The following is a 13,958-nucleotide window of genomic DNA, read 5'->3' on the forward strand; positions in this document are numbered from 1 at the left end:
TCTCTCCATACCTCTTCAATATAGTGCTTGAAGTTCTAGCAATAGCAATAAGACACCATAAGAGAACGGGGATTAATATTGGAAAGGAAGAAGTCAAACTTTAATTATTTGCAGATAATATGATAGTTTACATGAGCGATCCCAAAAACTCTACCAAAACACGCCTACAGATGATAAGCACCTTTAGTAATGTGGCAGGATACACGATCAACTCCAAAAAATCAGTCCCCTACTATACACAAAGGATAAAGAAGCAAAGAGGGAAATCAGAGAAGCAACACCTTTCACAATAGCCACAAATAGCATAAAGTATCGTGGGGTAATGCTAACCAAGGAAGTGAAGATCTATTTGACAAGAACTTTAAGTCTTTGAAGAAAAAATTGAAGAGGATATCAAAAAATGGAAGGATCTCCTATGCTCTTGGATTGGGAGGATCAACATAGTAAAAATGCAATCCCCATCAAAATCCCAACAAAATTCTTCACAGACCTTGAGAGAACAACAATCAACTTTATATGGAAAAACAAAAAACCCAGGATAGCCAAAACAATCTTATACAATAAAGGAACTTCTGGAGGCATTACCATCCATGACTTCAAACTCTATTATAGAGCAACATTAATGAAAACAGCTTGGTATTGGCATAAAAACAGAGATGTTGACCAATGGAATTGAATTGAAGACCTGGATATTAACCCACAAACCTATGAACACCTGATTTTTTTTCACTTTGCAATTTCAACATTTATTTCTGATACCAAAACTTGGCAACACACAAGAAAAAAAAAGTAATAGAATAGCAAATAAATTTATCTTGCATACCACTCAGTCAAGAGGATGTGGCTCTCTAGATAGCTGGGTTCTGAAGGAATCTGAGGCTTCAGGCTTACTCAGAGGGAAAACTATTGCAAATGATGAGCAGGATTGGACATTTTATTCAACCCAGAAGAAGCCAATGGCACTGAATTTGGCGGCGAAGTTGGCAGTAGCTGTACCACTGGGGATGATAATGTGGCCAGTAAAGGCCTGAGGAAATCTGGAGCGGGCATTCTGGTGGTATCGGGCCCAGAAGGTAAAGGGGATTCTGGACCAAGGATCTCCAAAATCTCCTTCCTCATCCCAGGTCAGCAGCTCAAACTCGATGTCATCCCAGCTCCAGGGCCCAGACACAGCCTCATCTCCAATTCCCATGCGGGTTCATGCTTCAGCGCAGGCCTCTGCCTCAGCAGCAGCAGCATCCAGAGCATCCAATGCTTCATCTGCAGCTTCCATGAACTGTGCGGTCCAGTCACGTGGGTCTCTCTTCTGAACCTCTGCAATGAATCTCAGCACTTTCATCTTGCTAGTCTCATGGTAGGAACGGAGGCCCCAGAGGAACTCATACTCAGGAGGGTTGAGGTTGGGCACTTGTCTGTAGTCCAGGTATTTTTGCTTCACGAACTCGTAAGTAAGAAGTTTTCTTGGATCACCAAGGAGGGGGTGTCTGACCCCAGGACGCAGTCCCATCTTGCGCAGTGCATCCCAAAGGACAGCCTCACTTGCACGGTTGCCATTCATGAAGATAATGCCCAGAATCACCAAGAGGAGACCAAGCTTGGGTGTATCTTTGGACGTTCCCAGTATGCCAGCCAGGGACTCAGGAGTACTGATGGGAATATACAGGTGCTCTTCTTTGTCAATTTCCTTCAGCTGAATTCCAAACTTCCTCTCCAGGACAAAGCAGGCGCGTTTGATGATTTCTGGATAAACATCAGTGTATTCTCGGATGATATCCCTCAGTATTTCTGAGCGCTTGATGAGCACCTTCGTGTAGTCTTTAAGCATCAGGTACTTGACCAACTTATTTGCTCTTTCCTGAAGAAGGGCCACATCTCGGGGCTGTGGCGCACCCTGGTTCTGTGAGGCACGAGAGTTGGGGGAGGATCTCAGATTGGGCGAGGGTCGTAAATTCTGCCAGTCAGGTGGAATTGGCCAGTCGGCAGGGATCCAGTCAGGTGGATAAGGCCAATCAGTGGGAACTGCCCAGTCAGGAGACAGTGACCAGTCATGGGGTAACTGCCAATCTGGAGGGCCTTGCCAATCTTGAGGGTTCTGCCAGCTGGGTGGGAGCCTGCCAGCTGGGTGGGGACTGCCATCCAGTTGTATTCTGCCAGACCATTGGGTTTAGCCAGACAATTGGACCGGGCCAGACAATGGGATTTGGCCATATCACTGGATTCTGCCAGATCACTGGGTTAGGCCAGATCACTGGATTCTGCCATGCAACTGGGTTCTGCCAAGCTGATGCTGTCTGCCTAGCTGGGGGAATCTGACGTGCTGGTGGGGTCTGCTTGGTTTTCTGGTTTTGCCAGCCTGACAGGTTCTGCAAGCCAGTGGGGTCTGCCACAGCACATTCTGGGGTGTGCCAGGTGGGTTCTAAGTGGTCACTGGAACTGGAGCAGACCTCCAGTTCCCTGAAGCCAGTGAGGCCCGTCTTTGATCCGCACTGCTGTTCTCCTCCACATTCAAGTTGTTAATCTTGCCGGTCTTCTTGCCCTGAATTATAGTCCGGGACTCCACATTCTGAGCCTGGGAGCCATCTGCTGAGGTCTGTGCAGCTGCGCCATCAGTTTCAGAGATACCTGGGCTGGTCCCTAAGTCAGCCATCTTGGCCTGGTTTACATTCCGGATCTGGGCATCAGCTGCAGAGACCTTAGTGGTATCATTCCAAGCCTTAGTAGCTGTCTTAGGCTGGTTGTTGGCCATCTCATTGGCACTGGGAGACTGAGAGAAATTGTATGTGGCACTGGGGCCTGCCTTAGTATTCTGGGCCTTAAAGGCCATTTCAGACTTTTTAGCTGCTGATTTGCCTGCGCTTGCTGCCTGGGAAAACTCAGAGGCAGCATTTGGGCCTTTAGCGGTGCCATTCTGTGACTTAAAGGCTGCCTTAGACTGGTTCTTGGGCATTTCCTTGGCATTACGTGCCTGAGAGAAATCATTTGGACCCTTGGTATTCTGAGCTTTAAAGCCTGTCTTAGGCCTAGCAGCAGCTGTTGAAACCTCAGTATCAGCCACCTCATTGGCAGTTGGAGGCTGTGAACTCTGGGGACTAGCATTCTGCCCACTGGCAGCTGCCATGGCCTGGTTGGTGGGTGGAGCCTCGGAGATCTGGATGGCTTCCATCAAGGTCTGCACATGTAAGGCGCGGTCTTCGACAGGGGCCTCAGCCTGGAAGCCGTGGAGGCCTGCACCGCCGTCCGGTTTCTGAGCCACCGGTCTTGTCTCGGTGGCAAGAGCAGAGCCTTGCCTCAGGCTCTAACCCCAGCCCCCTTGCTGCCTTCCTTCTTCACGACTCAGAGAATCAGGACTGCTGGGCTCCGCTCTTGGCAGCCGCACTCCGCACTCTCTCCGTGTCTAGGAGAAAATGCCAGCGCGGCAGCCGAACACCTGATTTTCAACAAAGGAGCTAAAATTATACAATGGAAGAAAGAAATCATCTTTAACAAATGGTGCTGGTATAACTGGATGTCAACCTATAGAAGAATGAAAATAGATCCACATCTATCACCATGCACAAAACTCAAGTCCAAATGGATTAAAGACCTCAAAATAAATCTGACCACACTGACCCTGATAGAAGAGAAAGTGGGAAGTAGACTGCATCACATGGGCACAGGAGACCACTTCCTACGTATAACCCCAGTAGCACAGAAAATAAGAGCAACAATGAATAAATGGGACCTCCTGAAACTGAGAAGCTTCTGTAATGCAAAGGACACTGTCATTAAGACAAAAAGGCTACCTATTGAATGGGAGAAGATCTTCATCAACCCCGCAACAGACAAAATTCTGATCTCCAAAATACATAAAGAATTCCAGAAACTAGACATTAAAACTCTAATTAACCCAATTAAAAAGTGGGGTACTGAACTGAACAGAGAATTCTCAACAGAAGTTCAAATGGCCAAAAGACACTTAATGTCATGCTCAACCTCCTTAGCGATCAGGGAAATGCAAACCAAAACAACTTTGAGATACCGTCTTACACCTGTCAGAATGGCTAAAATCAAAATCACCAATGATAGCCTTTGCTGGAGAGGTTGTGGAATAAGGTGAACACTCATCCATTGTTGGTGGAAATGCAAACTTATGCAACCACTTTGGAAATCAGTGTGGCGGTTTCTCAGGAAACTGAAAGTCAACCTACCTCAGGACCCAGCAATTCCACTCTTGGGAATATACGTAAGAGATGCCCAACCATACTACAAAACATTTGTTCAACTATGTTCATAGCAGCAGTATTTGTAATAGCCAGAACCTAGAAACAACCTAGGTGCCCCTGAATAGAAGAATGGATAAAGAAGCTGTGGCACGTATGCATTTTAGAGTTCTACTTAGAGGTAAAACCAATGACATCTTAAATGTTGCATGCAAATGGATGGAAATAGAAAACACTATCCTGAGTGAGGTAACCCAGACTCAAAAAGAGAAATATGGTATGTACTCAACCATAAGTGAATTCTAGCCATAAACAAAGGACATTGAGCCTATAGCTCATGATCCTAGAGAAGCTAAATAAGAAGGTGAACCCAAAGAAAAACATATAGTTATTCTCCTGGATATTGGAAGTAGACAAGATCACTGGGCAAAAGTTGGGAGGAGCAGGGTGAAGGTGGGTTGGGGGTAAGGGGAGATGGGGAGAGAGAAGGGAGAAGGGGAGGATTGGGGAGAGCTTGGGGGAATGGAATAGTTGAGATGGAGAGAAGGGTGGATACGGTGCTGGGGTGGGTAGATTCTGTGCATTCGACTGGAGAGATACTGTCTCATCCATCTCCAATTCTCTAGTCTCTTTGGAGAACTTAATAGATTCTCCAACAGTCTGACAACTGACCAGAGTTGACATCACTGGCATTCACAAATGTGGAGGGGCACCCTTAATTAGCCTTGTCTGTAATGTACTCAGTAGGGAAGAATGAGGCATTGATTTCAACTCCTGCTCCTTTAAGAAACATCTATGCCCAAACAACTTTGAGATACCATCTTACACCTGTCAGAATGGCTAAAATCAAAAACACCAATGATAGCCTTTGCTGGAGAGGTTGTGGAGAAAGGGGCACACTCATTCATTGCTGGTGGGAATGCAAACTTGTGCAACCACTTTGGAAATCAGTGTGGCGATTTCTCAGAAAATTTGGGATCAACCTACCCCAAGATCCAGTAATACCACTATTGGGAATATACCCAAGAGATGCCCCATCAAATGACAAAAGTATCTGTTCAACTATGTTCATAGCACCATTGTTTGTAATAGCCAAAACCTGGAAACAACCTAGATGCCCTTCAATAGAGGAATGGATGAAGAAAGTGTGGAATATATACATATTAGAGTACTACTCAGTGGTAAAAAACAATGACTTCTCGAATTTTGCGTGCAAATGGATGGAAATAGAAAAAACTATCCTGAGTGAGGTATCCCAGACCCAAAAAGAGGAACATGGGATGTACTCATTCATAATCGGTTTCTAGCCATAAATAAAGGACATTGAGCATATAATTTGTGATCCTAGAGAAGCTAAATAAGAAAGTGAACCCAAAGAAAATCGTATAGTCATCCGCCTGGAGAGGGGAAGTAGACAAGATTGCAGGGCAAAAACTGGGAACTTGCGGGGGAGGTGGCATGGGGCAAAGGGGAAATGGGATGAGAAACATGAGAAGGGGAGGATGGGAGGAGCTCGGGGGATTGGGATGGTTGGGATATAGGAAGGGTGGATATAGGAGCAGCGAAGTATATATCCTAACTAAGGGAGCCATTTTAGGGTTGGCAAGAGACTTGACTCTAGAGGGGTTCGCAGGTGTCCAGGGAGATGTCCCCAGCTGGTACCTTGGGCAACTGAGGAGAAGGAACCTGAAATGACCCTATCCTATACTGATGAATGTCTTACATATCACCTTAGAACCTTCATCTGGCGATGGATCGAGGTAGAGACAGAGACTCAATTTGGAGCAATGGTCTGAGCTCTTAAGGTCCAAATGAGGAGCAGAAGGAGGGAGAACATGAGCAAAGAAATCAGGACCATGAGGGATGCACCCACCCACTGTGACAGTGGATCTGATTTATTGGGAGCCCACCAAGGCCAGCTCGTCTGGGACTGAATAAGCATGGGTTGAAACTGGACTCTCTGAGCATGGCGGACAATGAAGGCTGATGAGAAGCCAAGGACAATGGCACTAGGCCAGAAATGGCTCCATAGGTAAAATGCTTACCATCAAATCTGATGACCTAAGTTCAATCCCAGGACCCACATAGTAGAGGGAGAAAACCAATTCCTATCTCTAGATGTCACAGATACCTCAATGTCTCCAGGTAAAGGAGCTGTTGATTCTACATGGCACTGCTGTGTAAGCCCTGTCAAGCATCACTCTGATCTGACATTTACACACGAATGACAGAATCAGTTTGTTCATCTCAACAAAAGCTGAACCTTCATCTAGCTATGGATGGAGATAGAGACAGAGGTCCACACTGGAGCACCGGACTGAGCTCCCAAGGTCCTAATGAGGAGCAGAAGGAGGGAGAACATGAACAAGGAAGTCAGGACCACGAGGGGTGCACCCACCCACTGAGACAGTGGGGCCTATCTATTGGGAGCTCACCAAGTCCAGCTGGACTGTGACTGAAAAAGCATGGGATAAAACCGGACTCTCTGAACATGGCGGACAATGAGAACTGATGAGAGGCCAAGGACAATGGCACGGGGTTTTGATCCTACTTCATGTTCTGGCTTTGTGGGAGCCTAGACAGTTTGGATGTTCACCTTCCTAGACCTGGATGGAGGGGGAAGGACCTTGGACTTTCCACAGGGCAGGGAACCCTGACTGCTCCTGGGACTGGAGAGGGAGGAGAAGAGGAGTGGGGGGAGGGCGAGAGGGGCGGGAGGAGGGGGAGGGAAATGGGAGGTGGGGAGGAGGCAGAAAATTTTTTTTTCAATAAAAAAAAAAGAAAGAAACATCTATGCTGGCATAGGCTTGGAGCATCACCACTGCGAAGGTGGAGACCTGCTGATTCCTGAGGGTCACAGACCTGCCAGACTACCTGAATGACTGAGCCCTTGTTATATATGACAGACTGAGAGACTATGTCTCCACATACACACACACACACACACACACACACCAGTGAATATGTCTGAGGAACAAGCAGAGTCTTTTCTGGGGTTTCTACATGCACCTACACCAAAACATTGTTTGTGTACACACAGAGACAACAGCAGACAGAAAGAAGTTCCCTGGGGGAGAGGAAGCACACATGCAGCACACAGAGAAAAGGAGAGCTCAGGAAGATCAAACGCCATTCTCTTCTCAGGCTGGGTCTTTTAAGCTTCTGAAGAGTATTCCTCTCCTCACTTGATCTGATCAGTTTGAAGAGAGACAGGATGAGCCATGGGACAAAACTGTTGTGTAAAGTGTCCGGTTCTTGGTTCCAAGGAGCTTACTGAGTGAGTCCATCTGAAGAGGGACTGCTGGCAGGAGAATAAGGCCTAGAAAATCTTTGGAGCCATCAGGCTTTTGTGTCAGTTCAGGGGGCTAAGTGTGAAGCCAGAAGTTTTGGAAATTCACTCTTTATTACTTAGTCATGGCCACTCTCCCTATCTGTCTCCCGGGGGATCTAACTCCTAGTATCTCAATTCCCCATCCTACCAACTCCTTTTCTTATCCAAATGAAGATCTCTCACACAAGAGTCATATCAGAGACAGCCATAACAGCCCTTGGTCAAGTTTGGAAACCAACTCTTGGAATGTCCTACCCTTGTCCAGTCCTCCCTCCTCACATTGATTTCTGATTTATGAAGACTTTAATAAACTAGAGTGTAAAGTGCCTTTTACTGGCTTCAGATATAAGTCAGTGTGGTGATCCTGTTTCTCTCTCACTTCATGTGACATCACCTGGTCTTGATTGGTCTCTTGGCTTCCTCCTGAATCCTACACAATTTGGCCAGCTGAAACAGAACACCCTAAGAATCTAAGTTTACAAACCAAAGGTACTAAATTTTATAGTTATAGAGCCTGTTAAGTACAAGTTGGGAATTCAAGAGGATCCAGAGTCTGTTGGGAGTCCACACTGGCTCACAAATGGTATATTCTCACTGTTGACACAGAAAACAAGAGCAGGCGCTCCAATGATATTTCTGTAAGATCACCTACCTAACCATTCAAGATTTTTCCATGTAAATGACTCTGGTTTTAGATGAAGTCTCTGTTGGGCTATATTTCAACACAAGCATTTAAAGGGGAGAGATAGTTAAGACAATACTTCTAGTAACCTTTTCCTTTTTTATATTTATTTATTTATTTTTATTAAAAATTTCCACCTCCCCCCTGACTTCCATTCCCTTCCACCTCCCTTTACTCCCCTCCTTCTTCCTCTCTAGTCCAAAGAGCAGTCAGGGTTCCCTGCCCTGTGGGAAGTCCAAAGTCCTACCCTCTCCATCCAAGTCTAGGAAGGTGAGCATCCAAACAGGTTAGGCTCCCACAAAGTCAGTACATGCAGTAGGATCAAAACCCAGTGCCATTGTCCTTGGCTTCTCATCAGCCCTCAATGTCCACAGTGTTCAGAGAGTCCAGTTTTAATCCATGCTTTTTCAGTCCCAGTCCATCTGACCTCGGTGAGCTCCCATTAGATCAGCCCCACTGTCTCAGGGGGTGGGTGCACCCCTTGCCGTCCTGACTTCCTTGCTCATGTTCTCCCTCCTTCTGCTCCTCATTTTAAAGCAACATGGATTCTAGCCTTAGTCCTCCATTTCTGCTGATTTATTATTTCTCCCCATCATTACTAAAAGACTCATCACTCTATTTCATTGTCAAATATTAATTTAAGCTGTGCTACATTTGTTTATGCTGTGGAGCATTTGTTTAATGATACAAAAATCTGCTGCATTCTTTTATGTTGCATTTGTTTAACTCTGTAATGCTGTGTTACTTTGCCTATCTAATACACCTGATTGGTCTAATAAGAAGCTGGATGGCCAATAGCAAGGCAGGAGTAAGGACAGGCAGAGCCAGCAGGCAGGGAGAATACATAGAAGGCTATGTCTTGGAGAATGGAAGGAGGACAAAGAACAAAGAGAGGAGGATGGTAGGGCCCAGGTTCCAGGCAACAGAACCAGTCACAGAGTAGGAGCAAAAGTAAGATATACAGAAGAAGAGAAAGGAAAAATCCCAGAGGCCAAAGGTGGATGGTTTCATTAAAGTTAAGAAAAGGTGGCTAGAAATAATCCAATCTAAGCCCAGGAGGACTTATAAGTAATAATAAGCTTCCATGTGTATTCATTTGGGAGCTGGCTGGTGGACTCCCAAAAGAGTAAAGACTGACAAAACAACCAACTACACTCTTTAACACCATCCAGAGTGTTCTAAGGGATTGTTTACTTAGAGCATTGATTCCAAATCGACCCAGTGCCCCCATACAGCTACATTCTTCTCACCAGCCTCCTAAAAGTACAGCAGACTCTGAACCTCACTGAACACATTTTAGAATCATCCCCATAAGCCTGTCACATCTTTTCCTCTTCATCTTGCTCTTACTTCTTGCATTGTAGGTGATGAATAGAAAGGATAATCACTAGTCGAATGTGAATTTTGTTCATATGGGCCAGACATTCCTTTCATGGGTGGGAAGCTTCTTGGGTTGAGATGGTCCTAGATCATGAGGTGTCTGGGGTGTCACAGATGCCCTGAATTCCTAGGTGTACCAATAACATTGAGAAGAGATCAAACATAGTATCTTTGTGAGATCCCTTAGGTCAATTATTATTACAGCTGGATTTTCCTGTTCTTAAATTTTGAAATCTATCATCCTCTCAAACGCTGCTTAGGTGAGCACTATGGAGATATTGGGGACATGAACTATCATTAAAGAAATGTCCAAGACATAAATATTGTAAATCATTAGTATTTTAATAAATAAAGCTTGCCTGAAGATCAGAGAGTAAAACAGCCACCCTGGTCAGCCTTAAAGACGAGGCAGTAGTGACACACACCTTTAATCCTAGTAGCCACACTAGTTTGCCATAGAAACCACGTAGTAGTAGTGCACACCTTTAATCTGAGCTTCAGAGAGGAACATAAGATGGCAGGGGACAGCTCTCACATACAATCTCATTCTGATTGCCATTTTGGACTGAGGCAGAGGTAAGACACAATGGCTGGCTGTTTTGCTTTGCTGACCTCCAGGTTGAAACCCCTTCCCCAATATCTGTCACTGGGTTTTTATTAATTGTGTTACAGTACATCAATGAAGAATGACCAGTTAGTTGCTTGTATGTGTGTCTTGGGTGTTAGTTTCCTGGCCAGTACAGAATTCCTCCTATCTTGTCATATCCTGGAATAAGGAATGCAGATGGAGCAAACACAGAAGGGATTGATAAAGGAAGAACTCATGGCTTTGTTCCTTAAGCTGATGTTAGTGGAATGAAATAGATTTTGAGAATTTACCATTTTTTATGCTACAGATAAAAAGCTGACAAGTGGGTGTAGCTCACCTACTACTTAACTGGCTCTCTTAAAAGTCCACACATCTCAGTTCTTATATGCTTTCTAAAACCGAGTTTTCTTTAAAATTATACACAAACACAAAACACATACATGGACATATATAATGGATTTGCTATGTTGATAAACAGAATATAAAAATTTTTAGTATTTATGTTCTGAAAAAATGTAAATATATTTACCTTATCCATTTCTGATTCCAATTTCTTCTAGAACATAGGAATAGCTTGGTGGGGAATTTGTGGATCTCTGTAGCCTTTCTGGTAGGAGGTCATGGTGTTTCTTAAGCCAACAGTAGGTCTAACCTAGAAAATGAGGAAGGTACTGTCTATACTCGTAGTATTTTTAGATCAGTCCTCCTAAGGAAAATTATAACACCACAGACTCACTTCAAAAAATTTATAGGTCACTGGTTGAGAGTATCTCATTTTATATTTTATAATGTAAATAAACATCTAAAAGCTAAATGAGAATAAATTAGAATTCTTATAGCACAGGGTTTTGGGGGTTTTGCTGCCCTTTGCTGTTTGTTGTTCCTCTCAGAAATTTTGTGAATCAAAATGTAGTAGTCACCTTGTCAAGGAAAGCAGCACAAGCAGTGGCTTTATTTGGGTCCAGAAAGAAACTGTCCGTCACAGCAATTTGGCCGAAATTCTGTGAGATTTCGGTGCTGATGAGATTTAAAGGCTCAGTCTGAGATAAGAACTCTGGAGGGAACAAGCGCCATTTCATAGCTGTGATGGGAGATGGCCCACATGTCCTCTCATCCCACCCAAACTACACCCTGTGTTTCTCTCATAACACTACAAACAGGAATCTAAAAATAGCAATACAATAAAACAAAATAAGATACAGTACAAACCAAGAAACCGAAACATGTAAGAAGAAAAAGTAGAAGAAACACATGTCGATGCAGTCACTCACACACAGCCCTGGGACTCCATCTGACCCTGACCCATGCAGGCCCTTTGTTTGATGCCACAGTCTCTTTGGGTTCGTATCTCCACTGATTCTGCTGTGTACGGAAGACACTGTTGCTTTCCAGTGTCCTCCATCCTCTCTGGCTCTTACACTCATTCTGCCTCCTCTTCTGCAGGTTTTCTAAGGCCTGAGGGGAGAGATTTGATGGAGACATCCCATTTAGGACTAAGTGTTCAATGTCTCTAATTATCTGCAAATTGTCTGACTGTGGGTCTCTTTATTGTTTCCATCACTACAGAAGAAAGTTTGTGACAACCGAGCAAGACACTGATCTATAAGATAACAGAATGCCATTAGGAGTATTTTTGTTACTATTTTCCATTGGCAGAACAGTAGTATTTTCTTTTCCCAGGTCCCAGGGCTAACCAGTCTAAGGTTCTTAGCCCCAAGCAATGTCAGGGATGGTTCATCTCATGGATTGGGCCTTAAATCCAATCAGATTGGTTGGTTATTCCCACAAGCTTTGTGTCACTATTACCCTAGTGCATCTTGAAGGAAGGATAGGGATATGGTTAGGGTTAGGCATACTATTAGGGTTTGGTTTAGAATTAGGGCTATGGTTAAGAGCATTAATGGCTTAGGGATATTTCAGAGTCAGAGATTTTAAGACAGCATGAGACCATATGTGTATGAGCATGATGTGGGTAAGTACAATAGCACATTTGAGTGTCATGATGTGTGTGTTTATATGCCTGTATTTTTCATGCCTATAATAGGAGTATGACTTGATGTACAAGGATTTGAGTATAGAATGGTGTTTCTCTTGGTATGTGCTTGGTGGTATAATGGAATGGTGTGTGTGTGCGCGCGCACATGTGCCTGTGTGTGTGTGTGTGTGTGAGTGAAATAGTGCACAGAAGTGACAGTGTACAATGGACAAGTGCATAAGTATGCTGAGTGAAAGTGTCAATGCAGTAGCTGTGCAAAATGTAAGGAGTTTGTGACCCCATGCAAGAATGTGTGTTTATGAGCCCAGAATGAAGTATGAATGTGTGACTGCTTGAGGGAAGAGTATGCATGTGTGGCTGAGTTCACACAAGCATCAGTGGCAGTACGTATATTGAGTGTGTGTTTTGTAGTGTGAAAGTGTTTAGCATCATGACTAATTCATATTGTGTTGCAGTGATAGACATCAATACCAAAGCAACATGGAAAGGAAGTGTTTGTTTCAGCTCACAGGTTAATCCGCCAGTGAGGGAAACCAAGGGAGGAACACAAAGCAGGACCTGGAAGCAGAAACCATGGAGTAAAGGAGATCACTGGCTTGCTTCTTTTGGCTCGCTTCTCCTGGTGTGCTCAGCTACCTTTCTTACATAGAACAGGCCCATGTGCCTAAGAACAGCACCGTGCACAGTGGGTTGGTCCCTCCTTCCCTGACAGTAACTAAGAAAATGCCTCACAGATTTGCCCACAGTCCAAACTGACAGAGACAGCTCCTCCATTGAGATTTTTTTTTTCAGTTAATGTCTAGGTTTGCATTAAGCTGACAAAACTAACTAGCACAGAGTGTGTAAGTATGTGCAATAATGTATGAAGAATGTGTAAAGGTAGGACTGTGATTGTGTGTATACATGGCAATGTTACATGTCTGTAGTCATGTCTGTGTCAAATGATTAAAGGCACACACCATTCTATTATACTTTCAAGCACATACCCAGAAACCACAATCCTACACTCAAACCCATGTACACTAAATCATACTCTTACAGGCACGAACAAGACAGTATGTTCATTTATATGTGATGGGGTGTGAGCAATCAATATTGTGAGAATATAATTCCATGAAAAATGGGAATAATTGTGAGTATATGATGTGTAAGTTATGTGAGCCTATGAGAGTAGAACAGTGTGTATTTCTAAGGAAGAAAGAATGTGGAAAGATGGGAGCCTTAGCTAAGATCTCCATTCCTGTGATAAAATTCATGACCAAAATCAACTTGGGGAGGAAAGGGTTTACTTTAACTTGTAGGTTATGCTCCATCTTCTGGGGAAGTCAGGGATGGACTCAAGGTAGGAGTACAGAGGCAGGAACTGATTCATAGCCCATGAGAAGTGCTACTTACTGGCTTGTTTCCCATGGCTTGCTCAACCTGGTCTATTATGCCATCCAGGACCAACTGTCCAGGTTTGGTACTGCCCATAGTCAGCTGGGCACTCTTGGCATTAATCATCAATGAAAAAATGTACTACAGGTTTGGCCATAGGCCAATATGACTAAGGTATTTCCCCTTCCCAAATGTTCTACCTTATGTCATCTTGACAAAACACTAGCCAACTCCAAAAGTGTGTGTGTGTGTGTGTGTGTGTGTGTGATTATCTGTGGGCATGTTAATGTATTTGAAAAAGTGTGTAAATGTTTGAGTGTCTAAGTGTGTCTTTAGAACACTCTATTAACCTCCCTCAGCTCATTCAATCTCACCCTCTGGTATCTTCTGGAGTTCAGGCCATG

At 44.2% G+C, this 13,958-nt stretch overlaps 1 protein-coding gene across 1 annotated transcript; it reads right to left on the minus strand.

Annotated features, from left to right (window-relative positions):
- Nucleotides 1-934: 934 nt before the first annotated feature.
- Nucleotides 935-13,650, minus strand: LOC130865153 (melanoma-associated antigen D1-like). Its single transcript, XM_057756027.1, is given in 4 exon segments — nucleotides 935-2,107; nucleotides 2,109-2,368; nucleotides 2,371-3,295; nucleotides 13,573-13,650. Coding segments are annotated over 4 exon segments (2,436 nt in total).
- Nucleotides 13,651-13,958: the final 308 nt, after the last annotated feature.

This window comes from Chionomys nivalis, chromosome 23 (genome assembly GCF_950005125.1).
Source record: "Chionomys nivalis chromosome 23, mChiNiv1.1, whole genome shotgun sequence".
NCBI lineage: Eukaryota > Metazoa > Chordata > Mammalia > Rodentia > Cricetidae > Chionomys > Chionomys nivalis.